General features: G+C 43.0%; 1 protein-coding gene and 1 pseudogene across 13 annotated transcripts in view; one reads left to right on the top strand and one right to left on the bottom strand.

Annotated features, from left to right (window-relative positions):
* The window catches only part of LOC147616370 (uncharacterized), a 301,034-nt pseudogene that overhangs the window by 82,628 nt on the left and 194,392 nt on the right, over window positions 1-24,014 (top strand).
* LOC147616371 (callose synthase 3-like) overlaps window positions 1-24,014 on the bottom strand; it is a 118,653-nt gene that overhangs the window by 27,849 nt on the left and 66,790 nt on the right. For 3 of the 13 annotated variants that reach the window (XR_015262486.1, XM_086777427.1, XM_086777425.1), the window contains exons 10-32: window positions 14,016-14,145; window positions 13,546-13,683; window positions 13,347-13,435; window positions 13,182-13,263; window positions 12,968-13,093; window positions 12,743-12,860; window positions 12,261-12,595; window positions 12,110-12,162; window positions 11,825-11,885; window positions 11,599-11,683; window positions 11,049-11,098; window positions 10,869-10,955; window positions 10,662-10,790; window positions 10,392-10,571; window positions 9,339-9,505; window positions 9,073-9,196; window positions 8,894-8,985; window positions 8,258-8,411; window positions 8,021-8,172; window positions 2,737-2,846; window positions 2,543-2,650; window positions 2,386-2,454; window positions 2,000-2,189 (exon numbers count right to left, since the gene is read on the bottom strand). Coding sequence is in view for 12 of the 13 variants with exons in the window: in XM_086777427.1 (XP_086633553.1) it covers window positions 2,000-2,189; window positions 2,386-2,454; window positions 2,543-2,650; window positions 2,737-2,846; window positions 8,021-8,172; window positions 8,258-8,411; window positions 8,894-8,985; window positions 9,073-9,196; window positions 9,339-9,505; window positions 10,392-10,571; window positions 10,662-10,790; window positions 10,869-10,955; window positions 11,049-11,098; window positions 11,599-11,683; window positions 11,825-11,885; window positions 12,110-12,162; window positions 12,261-12,595; window positions 12,743-12,860; window positions 12,968-13,093; window positions 13,182-13,263; window positions 13,347-13,435; window positions 13,546-13,683; window positions 14,016-14,145 (2,829 nt within the window). In the remaining variant the exon portion in view is untranslated. Of the gene's footprint in view, window positions 1-1,999; window positions 2,190-2,385; window positions 2,455-2,542; window positions 2,651-2,736; window positions 2,847-8,020; window positions 8,173-8,257; window positions 8,412-8,893; window positions 8,986-9,072; window positions 9,197-9,338; window positions 9,506-10,391; window positions 10,572-10,661; window positions 10,791-10,868; window positions 10,956-11,006; window positions 11,099-11,598; window positions 11,684-11,824; window positions 11,886-12,109; window positions 12,163-12,260; window positions 12,596-12,742; window positions 12,861-12,967; window positions 13,094-13,181; window positions 13,264-13,346; window positions 13,436-13,545; window positions 13,904-14,015; window positions 14,146-24,014 lie in introns of all 13 variants that reach the window. The other 10 variants (XM_086777430.1, XM_086777431.1, XM_086777432.1 and 7 more) reach the window with 6 other exon arrangements.

Genomic DNA, 24,014 nt, shown 5'->3' with positions numbered 1-24,014 from the left:
GTGTATCCATGTAGTGCGGATGTATGATGAAGCCATCCTCCATCATGTGAAGACGATGGTCTCTATAGAAAGCCATCTTCGTCCCTAGGGGTTGGAGGGTTGGATGCCAGGCCCTCCGAGCATCCAATCTCACAATGTCCTTCCTGATCACCCCGTTCAGTTTTGTGTGGCTAAGAGCAAAGGAAGGGGCCTCTATACTTTACTGAAACAGTGGGAGTCCCCCCATCTGCATGCCAGTGCTCACCTGTGCATATCAACACTACGTGTCTCCATCAAGTGCTAGCTGTCTCGAGGACTCTAGGGCAAGCAGGGGGTATCTATCTGGTGGGAGCTCCCATAATCTGTGCCAGTATGTCACTGTCTCGAAAAGAGCCTCTGTCACGATAGGAAAGTCCCCATCTCCGCTCGCACAATCTCATGTGACACTGAAGGCTTACTCCTGATCATGTGCAAGATCATCATCACTATTGGCCTCTCCATCGACTTCCACCCATCATATACCTTTTCCATCTCCTCTTGTGGTATAAACTGGGACCCCAAATGGGAGCTCCAAACAATAATGCAAGTGTGACTAATGCGTCAAACAGCCAGAGCTTCATCCTCGGCTCTTGAAACTGTATCTGTGAGCAATGCCTCTCAAGTGAGCCCCGAGCTGCATACCCTTGCATCAATCTAGTTTCCGTTGCCTTCCGCATAGAGAAGTCATGCCGGCAAAAGTGATCCCAAGATATACATAAGAGGCTACATACTCCACGGGCTGCCCACTATATGTAAACTGAGGTGCGGATCTGCCTACCCATTGTGGAGATGTGTTAAAGATCATAACCTTGGTCTTCCAAAGGTTCACCGTGCCTTTGCAGCCCCTCTGGTGAATTAGAGATAGGACGATGTCATCTGCATATAATAAGATAGGTATCAAGACTCCTGCCAACTGTGCTCCTGGTCCTCTCTGTCTATCTATGTAATCAGATATCTCATCAATGTATAGCCCAAAGAGAGAAGGAGACAAAGGGCCAGCCTGTTTCACTCCGATAACCAATGTTATTCTTGGATGCATAAAGGAAATATCAATCATGACAATTCTGCTAGCAAAAGAAAGTTAGATAAGTGCATAGTATACATAGCACTATCAAAGTCAGACTATCGATCCTTCGCATCCTCTCCTGGTTCACACCAAGTAGCCTACAATCACTAGGATCCCCACTTTACAATGGGACTCCTGAAGATGGACACACCTCAAACAAACTGTTGAGCCTACCTCCGATGGCCAAGTGCCACCCGCCACGCCAGGCTCCGATGTGCCAATTGCCACAGAAAGAGAGTAACCTTTCACAACTAAAAACTGTCCCACAACCTCTTCCAAAAATCTGAGTGAAACTGAGGAATGTCGTGAGACTGCCAGTGCCCCACTACTACTAGAGTGCCCTCGATCACGGGCATCTGAATCCTGAGGCCGAACCGTGCGTGGTGTAAGCAAAGAAAGGGGTGTCGGGAACCTCCTCTCTAGCAAAGGGATCGTGCCATGTCCACTATCTCGGATCCCACTGAAGTCGTGTGAGAGGGCAACCCTCCCATAGCCATAACCACAAAAATCCCTCTCTGTGGAGGATCTATGTGCCAACTCTGCTCATGGAAACCAATCACCCTCACCCTCTGCAAGGTGCATCCACTGAAATCCTCCAAACCAGGGGAAGGGGGAGGGGGGGGGGTGGTTGGCGTGTGTTCCAGGATCAAGGCAAGCCACTCCGGGGGGATAGAAGAGTCGATGTCAAGGCTAAGTATGTCCCTGCCCCGCATCCCAGTAAGGCTCCTCTCCTCATGCTCCCATTGGTTGAGATCACCCTACATTCCAGAATGATGTTTTGTTCCACTTTCCAGCTGTGATTTTGTATGGTCTATTCATACTTAATAGAAGTCTCCTTTCCGCCAAATTAAAAAAAAAGAGAAGAATGATTACATAAGTATAGATGTGTGCACTTCAATGATCTGTTTCACTTACTCTTTTAGAAGCTCGCAGATTTGTTTTTGACGGTAGTCTTCAGTACGCCTATACAGCGCATAATTTTGACAAGAAACAACATAGGTGAACTTTATGTCAGCCAGAGCTTGAATATCCATATAGAGTGATTGCTGGCGGTTTACATCTCCAAGAGCAGAATGAAGAGTTTTTTTGTATCCTTCCTTGATCTCTGCACAATGGGGAAAGATTCTTTTTACATCCATGCACCCCTCCACACATACACACACACACACACACACACAGTATATAGCATGCATGCATGCATGCATACAATACATTACAGATACACACATACATACATGCACATACATTACAAACATACATGCATGCATGCATGATTGCCTTCAAAAGGTTGGAAAAATCACCATTTTCTGAAGCCATATCTAAAAAAGCTTGCAGCTCCAAGGCTTTTCCATAATACATCATCCCCCTCACTATGATGCATTGGTGAGTGTCAATTATCATAGTCCCAAAGAGATTAACACTATGAAACAAATTTTGTGAAATTGAGTTCAATATTACCTGTTCTTGCCAAAGTGGGTAAGCGATATGAGGCCCATTTACAAGATTCACTTGCAAGCACCGTCGATCCACTACCTTTCAAGCGCTCTTGAAAGTTATTCCATTCATCTGTTACCAATAGATAATATTCCTTTATAAAGCCAAAAAGCTTCAAGACTCTAGCAGCAACATCAACTTCTTTACACTAGTAGGACCTGGGTAGATATGCTGAAGATAGTCAAGAATGGAAATGCCATCTTCGTTCTCCTCTTCCAAAACTCGTTTGGTGAACAATATTTCTTCGTCATAATATGGTGTAAGAACACTGTTGCAATGTTTAAACAAGGTTCTCAATAGACCTGCCTTTGATTTTGGAAGTTGTTTATCACTCATGAATAGTTCATATAACTAAAATTATTAATTACTGATATAAAATTCATACTAAATAATTTACTAACAATATGCATTATAAAGGTATTACAAAGTTAAAAAATATTACAAATATAGCTACTTTTTTGATAATCACACAACTATTATATATACTTTTTTATTCTATCTACAAAATTCATAGATTTAAATATTATTTAAAAAAACTTTTAAAGTTCAACTTTATTAAATATAATTTAAAATATAAACTCTTCATTAATAGTAAATAAAAATAATATCGATAACAAGAAATAATTTATAGATTCATAAGCTCGTTGAAATTTTATATTGAGATCAATTATGAACATAAAGATAAACCCAATATTTTGGTCCTTTTACAATATTATATATATATATATATATATATCACTTCTATGTGGATTATTCATTCTAATGGTTTTTTTTTGTGTGATGTGTGTGTGTGTGTGTGTGTGAGAGAGAGAGAGAGAGAGAGAGAGAGAGAGGGAGATATTAAACGTATACTAAAGACCCAATGGGCCTATGAGGCCAAAGGGATAAAATAATGTCTATGGCATATTTAATCATGGAACGGAAAATAAAATAGAAACAAAACAAACTATCTACATTGGAGTGATGCAAAACTGTCCAAGGAAATCTGTCACCGAAGCATCAAAATACACGTTGCAGATATGCAAAACGCGACACGCAAACAAACAACAACCACCACCACCACCCAAAAAAAAAAGTGACGTGGCGATGGTGATGTGGCACTGACATGTGATAGGATAGCAACACAAGGTCACCTTACAGGCATGGAATGATGCAACCAGTTTTTGGAAAGAAAAAGATTAAAAGGTTTTTAAATACTAAAAAGAGAAGCTTTTATTATTAAAAAGAGGCTGTTTGGACTATGAGTAAGTTTTAAAGCGCTTTTCTCAAGTGCTTTTGGCAAGAACTATAAATTCAGCTATTCTCTCATTGTTGAGACATGTAAAAAGACAAGACAACTCTCTAACTCTAAGAACTTGTACTCAAGACTCCTCCAAGGAGTTTAATCTAATATAGCTTGGAGAGGGGGAGGGGGGGTCGGCCCAAGGCTATTTCAACCCCTAGTGTGGTATCTTCTCTCTCTTTTGCTAATTTTCAAATTTTCTCAAGGTTTTACTCGTAAAATTGTTGTTTTTTTGAAGATAATCTAAGTACCCGTGCCACAGCCCTTACGAAGGCCTGTTTCAAAATCTCATGGAATATCAGGAACATGAAACATGAGCCAAGCATCATCCCCCAATAGATGTTATACCACTCTCCAAAATATCAAGCATGGGGCTATTGAGTATGGCCAAGAGATCACCTTTGGCTACGTCACGTGGAAAGGTAGCTCGATGGTGATGGAGCATGTCCTCGATCTGGAGTTGATGACGGGATCGTGGCCAACGTCTGGAGGGCCACGGATGTCGGGCATGCTGAAAGAAGTAAGATCCGCAAGGTGGCTTAGTGGTAGACCGCCACGTGTAGATGAAAGAAGTGGTGGCAAACGTGTGGAGTATGGTAGTGAGTTGTGATGTGAAGGCAGGTAGGGGGACAGTAAGATCCACATCCTGGAGTTGGTGGTAGATGTGATCAAAGTAAACAGGGTAAAGCTCATGATCAAAATGGACCTGGGTGTAATGTGAGATGGGCGGTGGTAGCGGGGGGATGGGTGGTGTGCAAGTAAGAGTGAAAGAGAGGTAGGCATGGTCAGCTTCAAAGGGCGTGTTGGGATGGAGAAGTCGGGGAGAAGGTGTGCTAAAGCTAGGAACCCATCAAGTAGTCCACGGTGTTGGTACCTCCTGAGTAAGGGAAGGAGGTGAGGGCATCTGAGGATGGCCATCGGGACATCCCGTTATAGATAACAAGACCATGTGCAGCTCCCAGCTCTAAGAAATGTCTCCCATACACCGTGACCTCCTCACCGTCCTATGATGATCTCTGTAACCTCGTGTCAGTGATGTCCAGCTCCTGAATAGGGTCATCTAGATCAAGTAGTGGGACCTGTTAACTCCCCATCCTAGCGTTGATGTCCTTGAGCAGAACTTCCCCCAGCTGTGAGAACTTCATAATATCCCCATGGTGACTGGCCATGCTATGCGGCATAAGGGGAGTGGCTTGGTACAAAATAACACTCTCAATGTGGATGACTTGGTCCCCCGTATGTTGTAGCCACAGCCAAAGATACTGAGCATCCTCATCCTTCCAAAAGATGCTCAGAATCTGTCGGAGGTGGGGTTTAAAAAGGACGGCTACCCCTCCTGAGCGACATACTCCTAATGTGCGGGTCTCGCCTCAAAAAGTTGACTCCCACTCATATGTGGCTATGTATCCTTGCCTCTGAGAATCTCGCTCAAACCTCCTAGATTCAACCACATGGTGCTAGTGCAATTCCATACTGCTAACCTCAAGTGTTTGGTTCTCATAGATCCCATCCCGCATCCCTATTTGGGACGGCGCTCAGTGAGATAATGACCTCATCCCCCAAGTACTCCTGTGTGCCCTTGAGGGTAGCCAGTCTGTCTAAGGCGGCCTTTCTGCTGGTGGCCGCTCTCGTGTCATCCTTCCCTGCCCTCCATGCGTCTCCAAAGGGGGGGGTCGGTCGCATCCACTCCATACCATCTGCCTTGGGGGAAGCCACAACCTGTAGCCCCTGCACTCACACATGCACGGCCCTGTCCTTCCTGCATTTCTCCTCCTCGAGTCTGTCATGTATGATGCTCTATGGAGGTTTGTGCTTCTTCACCACATCTTCCTGCAACATATCACTCAGCCTTCAGCTACTCCAAGTCCATCCTTAGGCCCTCCTGCGTATTCAGTTCCCCTTCGTCCACTGTATGGTCCTTGACACTAGCCTTTAGGACTTCCATTTCTGCCCGGAGTACCCATATCACTGGGCCAGCCTCTGGCATTGCCTGTTGTTGCATCTCGGTCTCTTTCAGTGTGCCAATCTCCTCCTCCTGGTGGTTCACCTTTGCCTCCAATTCTTCAATCTTGTTATTCTTGCCTTGTATATCTCCTTACAGAGGCCTTCCAACTGTTTTTCATGTTGGTTAAGGACCCTATCCAACACCTTCTTGGTGTTGTCCTCCACAGTCTTGATGTATGCCTTCTACTCCTGTAGGTTCATCCTGGCTATTTTCCCCTAGCTGCTGCCTTGGGTCCTGAGCAAGGTTGGTGGGATAAGGGATACAAAGGGTGCACACGTAGCAAGGGGTACGCAGCGCAGGGCAACATGGACAGCAGGAGGGGTGTGTAGCAAAGGGGTGACAGTGTGTTGTGATCCAGGTTTCCTATATGTATATTCCCAATAAATCACATATGACCACCCGGTCCCTGTCATCCTGAGAGAGCCTGATGAATGGGGAGTCCAGGTCATGCTAGAGTGGCAGGAGGCGATCCATCCTGAGTCCCTACCTCGTGAACCAGGTGCATACTCCGCTATACCATGGCTCGTGCCAGCAGCTGGAAGGACTGTGGGGCGAGCTTCGGGAGTCTCCAGGGGGCCATGGCACTAATCCTGTGAATGTATGTGACTGTCTGGAAGAGTGCCTCTACTACCATGGGTGCTGCCAGAAAATGGGTTGTCCAAGTGGGTGGGAAGCCTTCTGAAAGAGCCCAGTTGAACATATCGTCCAGGAGGGATGCCAAAGTTTCCCCCGAATAGGAGATGTGCTCTACCAAGAGGCCCTCGTGGTCCTGTGATCTACTGTTTTTGAGTCTCCAGATGGCTCAGGTTACCATGGCAGGTGTGAAAAAGGTGGATGTGATGGTGGTAGGATGGGGGGCTGATCTGGTACTTCATACAGGGATCGTGCATATGTGTGCCATATGCATGAGATGTGATGGGTCTGGGTGGGTGTTCCTCCCGGATTTTCTTCCAGACTTCCAGCCCTCGTTACAATTCACACCTTCGAGAGAATGGTGTAAGTCCTTGTATTGGCCCTTAACATGTGCTCGTTTCTTACGTCTAGCTGTCTATTGGTTAATCCTTTGAGTATCTTACTCTCAGATTTGGCCTGTGTGTATGTGTGTGTGTGTGTGTGTGTGAGAGAGAGAGAGAGAGAGAGGTGTGATCCATGTGCAGTGGGTGTAAAGGTTGAGAAAAGGGTAGTCCAAACTGTACTGAAGGGGGTGGGAATCGCTCCATGCAGAGCCCATATCCTGAGAATGAAGTGGAAACTCGGGCACACCATACTCCAGGGTGGCCCTGGAGTGCTAGCCATCTTGAACACTCCAAGGCAAGCCTTGGGTACCTGTGGGGATCCATGTGACTGATGCCATGGAAGTATGTGACAGTCTGAAGAGTGAATCCACTATCATCAGGGCTGTAGCAAACTCTGCCAGGATAATCTTGTGTGGGACTGATGGTTTTCTGCGGATCATATGGGAAACATCATGACCTCGGGAATCTCAGCTCGCTGCCAATCCTCATCGGATAAATCTGGCCCCCAAAAAGGCAGCTCCATACATCAAGGATGGTGTGACAAGGGTGTCAAACAGCCAACCCTTTGTCCTGGGCTCCTGTAACTAATAGAAGGATCTTTTCTCCAAAAAAAAAAGAATGATATCTCTCCCTGATGATTTCATCTTTTACACAGACTCACCAAAGTCCTCTCTTACGGCTTTTTTGGTGAGTCACTGTGTAAAAGACGATCTCTCTCCCCATGAATGTCTCTGCAAAACCTCCCGGGTCAGGCCATAGATTTCCATTCCATACAACCATGTGAAGTTTATCTATGCTCTCACAGACCCCGTGCCTGCACATGGGGCGTTTCTGTGATTATGGCCCTACCCTCGTGGTAAACCGCCCACTTTCCCTGCTTGGCAGCGGGCTTCCATGACTTGGACCTGCCTATTACAAAAGCAATATTTTATGTATTTTTAAAAAGAAAAGAAAAGTAAAAGTATATTCTATGTATTTTTTTAAAGTGTTCTCTAAGAAAGAAAATGTATTAGTTAGACCTGAAAAGCAAGCCAAAAAAAAAGAAGAGAGTAATGCACACCTCTTCTATATCTTGATAATTCCTTCTCTAATTTATGAGAAGGGGTTGGAATAGAAGAGGAGGAAATGTAAAAAAGAACCTGAAGGACATCATGTTCCGAACTCTAGGAGCAGACGGCATATCCATAAAAAGAGAGTTTGTAAAAAAAGTCAGGCGGCGCCTTGCGTTCACATTAGTGGGAACGTCCACAACAGACTCCTCTGTGAGTAACAGCAATTGAAGCCTCTTGATCTGAAATGGGTTCTGAAAAGTGTTAGGCTTGCCTTGCTTTTAGAAAGGTAAATCATAAGAAAAATTGAACATCGTTTCAGTGTACCTTCTTCTTCCAAGAATCAGATTGTGGAGGGGGAAAGCAAAGTGCATTTTGGTCAAACAACTGGCTATGTCTGTTTTGAAAGCCCTCGTGACTTCCTGAAGAACATTCACTGTGTGTGTCCACAAGCTCTTCGCCTCCCAAATCATCGCAAAAACTATAAGTCACCAAACATCCGGTCAGTTCCACATCTAAATCATACCCTTAAGCTGACAAGTTATTCTTTGTGATGATGAGGTAAAGATTGTATTCAGACCATGTTATGGGAAAATGGGGAAACACCACGAGGTATAGGCTAGGGATAAGAACCGAGATGAGGAGACAAAGGTATAGCAAGAGATCGAGAGGAAAGGAAGGGAGAGAAGAAGAAAGAAGGTGGGTAAAAAGAGATACTGAAAATTGTAAGAAGGTGTAAGTCATTTGACCTACACAAGACCTGAAATAGGGGTGGTAGAAGGGTGATTCCCATTGTTGGAGAAACAGCTGAAACGGCAAGAAGGAATGGCCAAAACCCCACACTTTTTGGAATGGCTGAAACAGGCAAAACACGATTCAAGCCACGGACCCCCCAAAACCGATGTTTTCGCCTGGAGACTGCACGTTCCGGTCATTTCCCATAACTATGATTCATACACTTACCTGCCATCTCTCTTAATATCCAAGCTGTAAACTTCAAGCATATCCTGGAGTAGTTCCACCAAATTGTGTATCTGCTCACTGTCACACTTGTCCTGACACAAAGTACACAGAGATAACCTTATCCTATACAGAACACAGAATGCACACAAAGCAGAACTAATGCACAAAAAAGGACTCACCAGTATCTCCACGAGCTTAAGAAATTTTTCATAAAGCAGTGGCATTGCTTCCATCCTCAAAAGTTTCAAAAGTGTTTTGTTCATGATGTTTGTCTCCACTTCTTTCATGATCTCTTCAATGATTCTGCAGGAATGGATACCAATTTGGTCCAAATGTGTGCATCAACACCATCTGTCAGTAAGTTCAATATGCTTGCATTCAGATGTTATGAAGCAACACGTGCAAATCTAAGTCTTGGACAAAACTTGCTGATTTGTGCTACTACCTGATCTCCTTTTCACCAGTCACAATAGATCGCAAGAGAAATATGAATAAACCATAGCATTCTTCCATGGCATAATTCATGTATTCGTCCGCATTAAGTATTTTGATGAGATCATCATCGTTCCAAGAATCTGTCACATGCTCCAGTATGCGTATTGCTTTAGGTACCTGCATGCTTCAGATGAGCATTAAGCTCAAATTTAAGCGTATGTGGTAGAGACTTTTTTTGGTTTTCTTTTTTCCCCTTTTTTTTCCCCCGTTTTTTTTCTTTTTTCTTTTTCTTTTTTTTTTTTTGGGGGGGGCGGGGGCGGGGGGGGGGGGGGGGGGTATATGTTGGGGAGGGGGGTGTGGGGTTGGGGGGGAATATATTCAAGAACCTAACATATCACAGCCATATGAAGGGTACATTTATCAAATCTCTTATCCTACAAAACATAGTTTTGGGAAACAGAAACAGACAAGGAATTTTTTATGGAAATGAAACATGACATGCTGGGAGGTACAAGCTGGGAAGAAAAGGAGAAAAGGAGAGAGAGGAAGGAAGGGATAGTAGAGGAATTGGAAGAAGGAGGGAAGGGGAGAGATGAAGAAATTAGGCCAATGAGAAGAGATTAAATAATGGTCAGCCATTTGACACCCAGTAGTTGTTGGGGTTATGGCCAGAATGGCTGAGGAGAAGCGCCCGAAACATGGCCAGAATGGCTGAGGAGAAGCGCCCGAAACATGCTGTTTCAGATATGCAAAATGGGGGAAATGCATTTCGACCCCTGGAACCCCAGGCATTGAACACTCCATGTTTCAGACAGAATTTCGATAACTATGCTTCCCTATGAATCTTGACCCTAAAAATTGACCCCTTTTCCTGTTCAAACTTACTTTTTTCCCTAAGTCCCTTAAAAACTAACCCCTTCGTAAAGATATTTCTGTAAGTTTTTCTCTTTGAAAGTATTTAGAAAACCCCTTGTGTTGAACTTACGTCTCCCCCCCCCCCCCCCCCCCCCCCGCCCCAACAAAAAAAAAGGGGGAAAGAATAACCAGGGCACTTGCCTACTACCTTGCTTGCCAACAAAAATGAAGGCCATAAGGCGACGTTCCTTGTGGTCTCTGGGGAACATGGCACGAGGAGGAGGTCTCTCTGAGTGTTATCAATCAAGTCTTCTTCGTGAAAATTGTTGATGACTTCATTCCAGAGCTGAGAAAACTTGGTAAATACTGCACTACTCCCAGGCACAACCTGATACCAAAAGAGCACCCATGTATATCATCACAAAAAGACATGGCCACAGAGAATACTTTTCTCAGTTATATGGGCTTAGGACCACACCTTTGCAAAGGAACAGCTGAAAGAGAAGGGTCTTGAGCGAGGCCGCTCAACAGCAGAATGCACTAGATTTACATGAAATGCTCCAGGTAAGGAGCAGAAGCGAGACCTAAGCATTGCTAGACTTCGAATCTGCCATCGACAGAATTTTGGTGAAATCAAAGCATTTCAAAAAAAGTAGACACACAACAGCTGAGGCCAGGTACATACCTCACCAAGACGTGAAAATGCACCATTGATGCCTCCAAAAATAGCCGACCAGACTGCATACCAAATTTGTGTATCCATGAAATAAACCTGTCATCGTATGCAAGGTCAATAATGAAGCATGGATGGACTGTAGAATACCAGCATATAAAAGCCTGTCTTCGATTTGTGTGTCAACTTTACCATTAGAACAGGAATCCATAGTGCGAGTACTACACCCCAGTTTCCCCTCTCTGCAATCAATAACAAGTGATGAGTATGTGGGGAACCCATGCAATCAATAACAGGAATCCATAGTGCGAGTACTACACCCCAGTTTCCCCTCTCTGCAATCAATAACAAGTGAATGACTATGTGGGGAACCCACACAACCCCATTAGTAACAGGTTTTCTTCTTATTTGGGTGAGCGCAGCTGAAGATTGAGGACAGACGTCCACTCCTATGCGACGGCCCAAAAGCACCAATGACATGTGCGGGGAGGAGTTTTATATGTACATGTGCACTACTGGGGGCAAGGGTGAGTTTTATGTGCACGTGTGCATTAGGGGAAATGGTGCGCATGCACGAGATATCGATATTCAATATCATGTGCCCCTTTTGGACAGCATGGTACGACAGCCACTCATGACTCGGTTAAGAGCCCACCAACATGGTTTCCTTCTAACATGTTGTTATGCAAACCCGTTAGTAATTGGTTTTCTCCCAACAACAAATAAAAGGCTTGGGACATACCGTTTGGGAAAAATTCATGCCACTTGTATTGCCCTGCCATACGGGAATTAATAATTTGTCTTGTCAACTCTACCAAAGGCCTCATCTGTCGTAAACCACAGCTTTTCTCAAGTAGCATCATCCCGAAGTAGTGGACTTTGTACATACTCTCTAGACAGTGCAGAGTAAGAAAGTTTTGAAAAAGAAGAAAGCAATGCTGAGATATACACTCCTGAACTTTTCTTACCTCAAAATAGTAGCTGAACAAAAATTTGCTGACAAGAAGTACAAGCCAGAAGAGAGTGTATCTGGCAAAACAAACCATTCTTAGGCCCTTTACACAACAGCCCATGAAACCCAAATGGGCAGGCTATGGACAGCAGGCTTGATTGCCCGTCCATGGGCAACCACCCACACCCCCCATTATCAGATCTTCCATCAGATAGGATGGCAGGGTATACATGTAAAACGCCATGGAATAAAAACAGTCGATTTGTATCGGAAGTCATAGAGTTGCCTCGTAAATACTCACTTGAGCAGAGTATACTGTGTCTCATGCATTCCACGACCAACAAACAAACACGGCTGCAGACATATTCAGACGTGCATCTTATAGTTTAAAAGGAAAAAGGGACATGTGTTAGATCCAAATAAATACAACATGGAAGACCGTTCAAATTCACCTGGGACCACCAAAGAATCAAATGGAGAAGGCTGCAGTGAGACTGTTCCATTACCCGTCTCAACTTGGGAAACAAGAAGATTGATGCACTGACAGCATGGGGTACTAGGTATGTTACCACAGCTGTGATGTACATGAATGGGCTTCTGGAGGAATGACCAAGCCAATTTTTTAAGGTGCCAACCAGCCCGGTAGGACTCTCCCAAGTGCGCGTATAGCCAATAGGAAGAATTATAACCCACACTATGGCAACCACCAGTTTCAAACCATATCTAAGGATGTCAGTGAATTGCAAGCTTCGCCATGCCTTGATGCTTAGCCCAATCTCAACTAGTGCTGATAAAATTGAAAGATGACAAAACATATTGAGTTGCTTGAGTCGGCAAAAACAGAAATTCGTTATCAAAATCATGGTATCACACATGCCATTTTGCCAATGCCAATGGCCAATCTGAATGAAGAGAATCTGCAGCTATGAAGTACCTTGGAGCAAATCAAGGATAGCAGCTGTGATAAATATGCTTGAAACCTTCTTAAAAACGCTCACATTGAACATATCACTTATGGGACCGGATCCATTCCATGCCACTAAAATCATAGCCTGGAAAAAGAGTCAAGTTTAATTATTGATTGTGCAACATACATGCATGCATACACACATCCATGCACAGATACATATAGAGAGTTTGCTTTAACTCAAAAAACTACCTGGAGAGCAAGGATGAAAAACGACCACATCCTGTTGAAACTTCGGAAAATGTGCCAGAATGAACGGACTTCGACATAACGAGTCTTGCCATTCCACGAGATTGTCCGTCTCCCCTCTAGATGCACCTGTAGAAGTCCAAAATTATTTCCAATATTTGGAAGAGGCAGAAGAACAGGTCCACAACAGAAACTGCAAATAATTTCAAATACTTACCGGGGAAACCTTACTTTTGAAGGTTACGAAGAAGTCTGCATCAGGTCGCCAGGGCCAACCTAAACTAAAGCAATCACTGGACCTATTTTCAAAAGTCGTGAATCATGTGAGACACGATGCTTTCATAGCAAAGCATAAGAAAGCCATAAAGGCAAAAGAACCGACCAGAAATACTCATTCAAATCATCATAGTTTCGCCAGGTGGAATGGCTAGCAGTCTTGCTCCTTTTGACTTCCTGAAAGCACCAGCAGGCCTGCAAATTAAACATTTCGTAGGGCATATTTTATAGGGCACGATAACCACTTGGGCAAGAGGATGCCCATGGTTCGTGACTGACTAGCTACCATAGAAAGAAATTATCACCTTGTATATCACTTTATACATTGGTGTGATCACTTTCGTGAGAAAAGAATATTCCTCTTCTCCATAGGTCAACCTTATGTTCTCACATGTATCAGAGCTTACAACATTGTCTAGCAAAAAATTGACATCATATGCCATCTGCATGTGTTTTGAACAATACAAACAATAACTTTCTAAGACTTTCAAAAATAATTTTATGGAGAAAACATATAATAAAAATTGATGCGGAGAAAACATATAATAAAAATTGATGCAAAGCCCCTCAAACATGAATCTCGGGATGTCTATGCCCTTATATCTGTTCTTAAAAAAAGAAGTGTTTTGCCAGCAGGCTCTTGATGAGTGGTAGCAAGTGGGCCTGCTTAACAACACGTTCCTCGTTCAAACCCTGGCACATAAGCTTAGGAAAAAAAAAAACACAAAAAAAGGGAAAGAGAGGAACAAGGAGGGGCAAGGTTACGGAGATTTACATGATGGAAAATATAACAAAGGCATTCAGGCATGAACCTCAAATTTGCAGCTTCCCCCCATATCAACAGATAAAGACCAACATACAGAATTCGTCGTTGTTGTTGGTTTTGATGATGCATAGTGGGAAGCCTGTCATCAAAGAATATAGCATCAAATGATGGAATCGCACTTTTTGTTAAAGAGTGCACACACACACACACACACACACACACACACACACATGTACACGAATGTGTGTACATGCATGCATGCATGCATACATATACGTACACACACATTCTTTTTTTTGTAAAACCATTGCTCTCTTACTTAATTGTACGGAGAGAAGCACCCTACAGTGCTTCTCATTAATTCACAAAACTAAAAACAATGGAAAAACAAATCTAGATGTGTTTGCTCTAGCTGTTGGAGCTGATGGCAGACACGTAAGGATTGGCACAATGATTGAGGAAGTAGTAATACTTGTCAATCAGGAGTGACTCAAAAGCCAGTCAATTGCATGCAATCCAAAGTGACCAAAGAGCCCAAAATCTTGTCCATTCAAAAAATGGAGCCATTCTTGCTAGCCTCCCCTCATATCTGCCGAAGATTGAGAAGTTCTAAGAGAAATGTGTACCACGAAATCTGGCTGCCAAAGGAGCAGATAAACTATGCAAGAAATCATGGATGTCAATGCAGCGCCATAGCAAGTGTTGGATGCTCTCATTCGAGCATGAACACCTTGGGCATAGTTTTACCAATAGGGATTACTCATGCAATACATCTCTAGAAGAATACTCAATGTTTTAGTGGCAACTTGTTTTTCCATACTTTCTACAAAGTTTCTTTCCACCATTTTACCAACTTATTCATATGCCATAATATGTTTGCATGCTCCGAGAACCAAGGCCACGGAATGATCAATCTGTCGACTCTTGCTCCTGTGATTTGTGAGAAAGGAGATTCCCACTTCAAAAAAGCCACGTGCTACATAATACTTTTCACAATTGCGAAACATTATTTGATGATGGCATTTTCCTAGGGAAAGATAAGATGATAGCACTCTCCGAAAACTTTTTTACTTTAGGCAGAATTGTTTGCATCGAGATTTTGTATTTAATTGTAGGTTTAGGCTTGTCCCATGTGCAAACCATCGTATAAGTATTGCGCATCCGGATTATCATGGTGAGATGATGCACGAGCTGATTCCTTTTTAGCCTTTTAGCATCTTCACCACTCCAAGTGATACACCGGTGTATACTTTCTCATGAAAGACTTGTTTATGGTGTCCATGGTGAACACAGGAGAAAAGATAAAGCTATAGTATGTCCAGTAGACGATTATAGGACCTTGATGAAGTAGAAGAGGAGGAGGGTTGGGAAAGCTATTCACAAGGCAAGCAAACCAAACCACCAGAAGGCGCAAAGAGCACGCCTTAAGAGGACACTGTCACACGTGCACGCGCAAGGGATTGTTGGGTGCCGAGCATAGGCTGAGAAAGACCATACAGAGGGCGAAGGGCTATGAAGAGCACACAGTGCACACAGGCAAGACATGGCACAACAATGAGCACAGGGCTCATACCTTGCACAGGACGAAGGGCTAAGGTCAATAGCGCACACAAGCAAGCTCTCTTTCCACATAAACCTATCACAAACACTGTATAAGTACACACTCATAGCAAGTGCAGAATAGTCTTATTAGAGCATGAGCACCTTGCATATTGAGCAGTAGTAAGCTTTGTTTTGGCCAAAGTTGTACCAACAAGAAGTACTTCTATAATACATCTCCAAAAGAATATCCGTTGTTTAATTGCAGTTTACTGTTCCATACTTTCTACAAAGTTAGTTTCAACCATTTTGACAACTTATTCATATCCCATAACATGTTTGCATGGTCCAGGAACCAAGGCCATGGAATGATCAATCTATAGACTCTTGCTGCTGTGATTTGTGCTATATAAGTACACACACTTTTTTTGTAAAACAGTGTCTATATTAATGTATAGAGTGATGCCCTGATAGAGGGATCTTCACTATGATATACGTCTAGAAACAGTGAAAAAACAATTCAAACTGAGTTTGATATCTGTTGTAGCTAATAGTTGTCATGCCAAGATTGTCATAAAGATTAATGGAAGTAGAAGTACTTATCAATCTTTGACGAATGGAAAACCATCTACTTGCAAGAAACCCGTAAAGTCCATAGTGTCCAAAATCATAGCCAGGCAAAGCATATTTAGCCATTCATTGTGTATATTTTCCAAACATTCAAAAGATCCTTGTAAAAAAGAATCCAAGAAATATTCCCACAAGTAGTCTTTCCAAAAAAGATCTACTGTTTGAGGAGTACCAAAATAAATGCCGCATTGTTTCTTTCTGATGGCGACAAGAAGGGCATTTACTATCTAAAGAGTACCAAAATAAATGTCGCACTGTTTCTTTCTGATAGCGACAAGAAGGGCATTTAGCAGACGCAATATGCCTATTTTCCATAAACTCTCCAACGGGAAATACTCCAACAATACATCTCTACATGAAAAATTTCCGCTTCATAGGTAAATTGTTGTCCCTGATCTTGTGCAAACTTTGCTTCCACCATTTTGCGGTTTACCAATTGATGGATCCCCCAAAGATGATTAGCATAATCAAAAAAGCATGGTTCTAGGAGAATCAATCGATATAATCTAGAAGCAGTGTGTCACATGCACTCTGCACCGTAGTGCATGGTGACAAGATGGCTCATCATCAGTGCAACACTGTACAGCAGTAGAACCCTTTAGGATTAGATATTTTGTCGTACGCCATGACCCCATTGTAATCCTTAGTCCAGGATATGTCAGGCATGAGCTACGCAGGTCATTCCTCAGCCTTAGAGAGTCAGTCATTCAGTCAAAGTCCCTTAACCCACTTGGAGAGAATCATTCATGCATATAAAAGACAGAAGCCTTAGGGTTTGCATCAGAACATGTTTGCATTTTGCATAGCATTCATCCCATATGCATATAGACCATTTAGATCATTGCAGAACACTCAAAATATCATTCAATATTTTTCCCACATTTTATAACATTTATCTCGCCTTTTTAACCATATTATTATCAACATTATTCATTTAATGCAAGACGGCCAGCTTTCAACCAGCCGACCTACTCATGAAAGGCATATAAATAGCCTAGCATTGCATTCATTCAATCATCGGCCTTCAAGTGTTTCATCCTTCAGCACAAGGAGCATCAACGATTGAGCATCCAGTCCCTCATCATCAAAAAGCAGCACCATTCAGCATTCAGCCACTTCAGAACCTTGCGTTTTCAGCATATACACAGTTTTCAGCATTCATCATAGCATCATTTTGCTACAGCACTTCCGGTGAAGATTTGCAACCTTCCTACATTCCATCGGAAGAGTGCATAGGCTTGAGATCAATCATCATTGGTGCTTCTACAGCCGTGTACAATTCAGCCCGACTCTTGGTCTTTCAAAGGTCTTGCGTTTGGCTTATCTGCAGTCCAAAGTCAGTCCCTAAGTCATTCTCTTCAAAGATAATAAAGCAAATACTCCTGGAAATAGGAGGGGGCTCTTCAGTGGGTAATTTGGGACCCAATAAGGTTTACCGATCTCTCTCTCTCTCTCTCGCATCTCTTAAGGTTTGAAGTGCTAAAAGTGGATTGCTAAAGACTCGCGAAACCCAGCATAAAGAAGTTGGTGTGAGACTTTGTGTCATAGGATCCTTCATTACGCATAATTCCGCTGCATGTTACATTGGTATCAAATTTAGCTTGTCCACACACACCGCATCCTAGTGTGAGAGCATCCTTGGATGGTCAAACTTCACTCCGGCACGACCACCGACTTCAATAACATGTCTACAGAGTAGAGTACACATCAACAAGAAGACGTCTCCCCTGAAGGAGACCTTGCTCTTCCACCTACTACAGATACCATAGCTCTACTTCGAGCACAGAATCAGCTTCTTATGGAGCATCTCCAACTCTTGGAGGCAACAGCAACAAAACCCACTCCTCCACTTGCCTCCTTCAGATGGAACAACAAAGACGAGAGGATGAAGCCAGACGGCAGGAAGAAAAAGCAGACAGACGGGACTATACGAGAAAGCCCAATGCAGGATTGACAAAGACCGGCGTCAGGCTGAACTCGCTGCTAGGGAGCACCAACGAGAGCTCGATCAAGAGCGCATATTACTCGAACACCAAAGGGAAAAGGAGACTATACATCTGAGATATCAGCACCTCTCTTTAGTTTCCCTTCCCATAGGTGCCACCAGCCAGAATCCCATGACATCAACTACCGTCATCCGAACTCAACCAAACTTTAGTGAGTATGATGGTAAGTGTGATCATTCAGCTCTGTTAATCAGTTTATTCATCAATTTAATGCTCATTTTCCTTTAGCTAGGATCACAGATTCTCAAGATAGAGTCCACGTAGCGACTCCCCACCTTACGGGTGAGGCAGTCGCTTGGTGGTAGCATTGGTCTAGTCTTCATACAGACCCAACCGCAGGTGTCACAACTTTTCGCTTGGATACTTTTGTCCATGACCTTAAGACTAGATTTCTCCCTCCCCAATATTTGACCAACCTCGCAGATGAGTTCTATGGACTCAAACAGAACAGGTCACCTGTGCTTCAGTTTTCCGATAAGGTTATAACTTTAGCACAAGAGATAGGGTTATCTGAGCAGGCCAAGATAACCCTATCTCTTGTAGGGGGATATAACGGAGCGACCGTGATGAAGACGCTTACTTTCTGTCTTGGATTCGAGGATCAATTCATTCGTAGAATAGATCCTAACATCTGGCTCACAGTTCATAAATTTGAACCCAGCACATATGATCGGGCTTTGACTCTAGCTCAAAATGAAGATGAATGGAGGCAAGCGTAAGCAACTGCAGTCTAGTACCAAACCCCAGCAGCGGCAATCTGTTGCGCAGCTAGGGAAAGGTAATGCATCTTCTAAAGATGCTAAGAAGGACGTCAGTTCTAGCTCTAGTTCAGGGGATAAGAGGATAAGGAATCTAAGCCTAAGAAAACCCCTGAGGAAAAGGCTAAAGAAGGCACTGGAGGCAATCTTCCTCCAGAGGAGCAAAGGAAGTACCAATCTGAGAACATATGTTTTTTCTGTCATACCATTGGGCATGGTAAGAAGGATTGCCAGAAATGGCAAACGGAGGTCTCCAAAACACCTTCCACAGTTGCCACAGCATCTCCTGCTCTTCCAGCCCCACCTAATACCACAAACTTTTACCTTCTATGCATCCTATGCTATCCGTGGTATTTGATGCTAAGCAAGAGGGTGAGAGCGATGCTGCACAAAACAACCTCATCCGAACTTATGCCTCTGCTTGTAGTCCTATTTGACATGGACACTTCTAAGGACTCCATCTCTCCCCAGTTGGTACCAAAATGAGCATCAATGCCATATCATTTGGATGTGGACAGGTTCACACCTGGTCTCCGCACCCACATATCTCAAAAGGCACAACAGTTTGCCTTTGCAGTTCAAAAGGCCTCATTCCAACGAGATTTCATTGTCTCACCTCTTCTGGGGTGTGACATGATCTTAGGAAACCAGTGGTTTCGTCAGTATAAGCCTATTCCTAATTGGGGGCAGGACAGTTTTACTATCTGTAAAGGTTTTCCTGAGCCCGTCATGATTCATGGGGATAGAAGCATTCTTGGCATCCCGTTGATTTCTCATCTCCAGGCATGACGAGCTATCCACAAGGCGAAAGGAGCATTGATTTATGTTCATGCTCAGACAGCCTCTATCTCATCGGTAGCGGCTATCTCATCTTCATCCCCAGTCCCACAATTCGTAGACCTCCTGTCTAGACATCAGGACACTATGCTTAGGGACGATCTCCCGCGCCCAATCTCCCCCCATCCCGTCCTAAGGACCATCATATCGATTTGGTCCCTGGATCAAAACCTCCTAGCAGGTTCCCCTATCATCTTTCCAAGACTTTAGAGGACGACCTAGAAAAGAAATTATCTAACCTCCTCTCAACCGGATTCATTCGGCCATCTTCCTCACCATTTGTTGCACCCATCCTATTTGTCCAAAAGAAGGACAAGTTTGCACGACTTCGTGTAGACTACAGGGCATTAAACATACTCACCATTAAAAATACGTTTCCTATACCAAGGATTGAGCACATTTTGGAGCGTTTAGACGGTGCAAAATTTTTCACTAAGATTGACCTCAAGAGTGGTTACCATCAGGTCCGCATTTTTTATGTTGACATTCCAAAAACAGCTTTCCGGATAGAGCATGGTCACTACGAGTTCGTAGTCATGCTCTTTGGGTTTACCAATGAACCCAAAATCTTCAATAAAATGATGTCCAAGATTTTCACAGTCCTCATTAGTAAGTGTGTTTTCATATTTCTTGATGACATACTTATATTCTTAGCCACTACGGAGCAGCATCAGAAAGATGTCGAGAAAGTCTTGCAACTTTCACGAGATAATGGGCTCTACATAAACGCCAAAAAGTCTATCTTCAGCGTAACAGAGGTTCAATACTTGGGCTATATCATCGGTTCCGCTGGGATTCGATTGGACCCCTCAAAGGTTCAAGAGATCTTGGATTGGGACATCTCTCAAACCACCCAAGAGATCCGTTCTTTCGTATGCCTTTGCCAAGCCTACAACACTCATGTTCACTAGTTTTCCAACCTTGCAGCACCTCTCACCGACTTGCTCAAGAGGATCAAGACTCGTAGACAAAAAGTCACAGTTACAGGCAAGGCGCTTGATGCATTCCGTGCACTCCAGAAAGCAACCTGAGAAGCGCTTGTTCTGAAGTTAGCATCTTGGAAAATGAACCTTTTGAGGTCATTACCGATGCCAGCAATGTAGCCATAGGTCCAGTTCTTCAGCACAACAATAGACCCGTAGTCTACTACAGTAGAAAGTTGGATGTCGTCGAAAAGAATTATTCGGTTTATGACAAAGAGCTTTTGGGTGTGATCACAGCGCTCAAACATTGGAAGTCTTTCCTTTAAATAAAGACAAGTTTTCACAATCAAAACAGACCACCAAGCACTTAAGTGGCTTCAAACCATGCCAAGTGCCCACCAGTGGAGTGATCGGCAAGCCACATGGAGTCGGATCTTCCAACAATTTGGAGGGATGATTGAGTACATCCCTCGTAAGCATAATCTAGTCGCAGATGCTCATAGTTGAAAGGGCAGCATCCAAACCATGCAGGAGTCTATCATTCTCGAAATCACTGGGAAATACTTAGATAGCATGAAAGATCAGTATGTCGATTCCCCTGAGTTTGGTACTCAATACAATTTGGCCCTCACTTCTAAGCATGGCCATTACTCAGTGTAGAATGGTTGGTTGTTCTACAAGAACCGCCTTTGTGTCATTCGAGAAAAGCGAGAAACTCTTCTCCATGATGACCATGACTCCTTAGTTGGAGGACATAGAGGTATCAACAGTACCCTCGAGAAATTGGAACGGTCTTTTTATTGGCCAAGAATGAGACGTGATGTTTATTCACATGTTCAAGCCTGTAAGATTTCTAAAAAAGTTAAGGTTCCACATATGTGTGGATCGCTTCAATAAGTTCTGCATGCTCATCCCATGCAAGCATACGGCCACAGCTGAGGATGTAGCCCACCTTTTTCTCAAGCATTGGTACCCCATTTGTGGTTTGCCTAGCACCATTACATCAGACAAGAATTCCAAGTTCACCACGCATTTTTGGAGGGCATTATTCGAGAACTTTGAAACCAAGTTACAAATGTCTAGTGCATTTCATCCACAAACAAACGGCTAAACAAAAATCTATAACTAGTTAGTCTTTGATGTTCTCAAATCATACTGTCATGACCAGCGAACCACAAATGGAACATTGAGCAGTAGTAATCTTTCTTTTGGCCAAAGTTGTACCAACAAGAAGTACCTCTATAATACATCTTCAGAAGAATATCCGTTGTTTAATTGTAGTTTATTGTTCCATACTTTCTACAAAGTTAATTTCAACCATTTTACCAACTTATTCATATCCCATAACATGTTTGCATGGTCCAAGAACCAAGGCCCTAGAATGATCAATCTATAGACTCTTGTTGTTGTGATTTGTGCTATATAAGTACATACAATTTTTTGTAAAACAATGCCTATATTAACGTATAGAGTGAAGCCCTAAAAGAGGGATCTTCACTATGATATACATCTAGAAACAGTGAAAAAACAATTCAAACTGAGTTTGATATCTGTTGTAGAGCTAATAGCTGTCATGCCAAGATTATCATAAAGATTGACGGAAGTAGAAGTACTTATCAATCTTTGATGAATGGAAAACCATCTACTTGCGAGCAACCCGTATAGTCCATAGTGCCCAAAATCATAGCCAAGTAACAAAGAGAGCATATTTATCCATTCGTTGCACATATTTTCCAAACATCCAAAAGTTCCTTTGTAACTATTTGGCCCTCCTAGCTCTATTTCACATAATGAAATCCATGCCTGGACACCAGATAGATGGAGGAAGACATGGGGACAAGATCCATAAGGATTAATTAAGAAAAAGCACCATTCTTGGTCAAAAAGCAAGAAAAAGGAAAAAGTCAAATAGGGTTGACTGCGAGCCAAGGGCACTATTGGAAAGAGGAGACTAAGCCAGACCAAAAAGCTAAAAGGCGCTTTCTCAAAAAGCAGCTCTAAGGCCTTAAAGCCCGAAAAGCAAAGCACCAAAAGTTGAGTAATATTTTGTTAATAAAAGTAAAAAGAACAAAAGCAAAGGCAAAAAGAGAAAAGCAAAGCGTAAAAAGGCAAAGCAAAAGCATGAAGGCTTTTTGGCAAAAAGCAAGGTCTCTTACAAGTATAAAAAGGATTGGACTTCTCTTGTACAACCATGAACAAGATCATTGAAAATTGAAGGAGATCGTGGAGTGTGTGTGGACATCATTATGATCATGAAGACTTTCTTCTTCGCCATCAACACCTTCTCCAACTTGCTTTTCGGATGTACGGTCAACCCTAGACTTATATGGGCATATGCATGGGCGATACGGACACATGTACGGACAGAAACTTCGAAAATCTAAAACTGCTCCAAAAACCCTTAAAAATGTTTTTTTGGATGTTTTCATCGCCCAAAAACCATTAAAACAGGTTTTATATCAGTTTTCTTGCGAGAAAGAGCTTTTCCATGGTTTTCTTCACGGATAAAGCTATAGGAGTTGTGGAGATTACTCAAGGGATGAGCGAGTGTTTCTTGGACTTGGACATATAGCTTGGACATGGAGAACTTGGACATAGAGCTTGGACATGGAACATGAAGCTTGGACATAAACATGAAACTTGGATATATAGGTTGGACATGAACATGGAACTTGGCTATGGAACTTGGACTTGGATTTGGAATCGGACTTGGACTTGGACTTGGACTTGTACTTGGACTTGGACTTCGACTTGGATTTGGATTTGGATTCATTGGATTTGGATTTGGATATTTGGATTTGGTACTAGCCCGGTTAGAGATACTTGTGGTTCGTCCCCGTGGTGTGCTCGACATCAGAGATCTTGTACGTCGACATCGACTTGGATATCCTACATCGGCATATTTATTTGTTTTGTATTCATTGATTGTATTGATCCTGGCCAGTGTGCCCGTGGATTGTTCCTGAATAAATTCCTGAAAGGGAGAGGGGCCTGTTCTCCGCTCAATGCGGTGTACTGTGCAAGATCCCCATTCCCTTTTCTCTCTCCCCTCTCTCTTTATATTTTTATCTCTTGGACACGTGGTTGAGTCTTTCACTGCACGCCCCGCTGGGCTTACATCCTTGAAAACAAAAATCCATAAAACTCTCCAACGGGGAATACTCCAACAATACATCTCCACATGAAAACTTTTTGCTTCACAGGTAAATTGTTGTCCCTGATCTTGTGCACACTTTGCTTCCACCATTTTGTGGTTTGATGGATTCCCTAAAGATGATTAGCATAATAAAAAAAAACATGGTTCTAGGAGAATCA

Source organism: Cibotium barometz, chromosome 38 (genome assembly GCF_041138505.1).
Source record: "Cibotium barometz isolate CiBa-2024 chromosome 38, ASM4113850v1, whole genome shotgun sequence".
Classification (NCBI taxonomy): domain Eukaryota; kingdom Viridiplantae; phylum Streptophyta; class Polypodiopsida; order Cyatheales; family Cibotiaceae; genus Cibotium; species Cibotium barometz.
The sequence above is the reverse complement of the archived record's forward strand: the minus strand, read 5'-3'. Positions and strand labels throughout refer to the sequence as shown.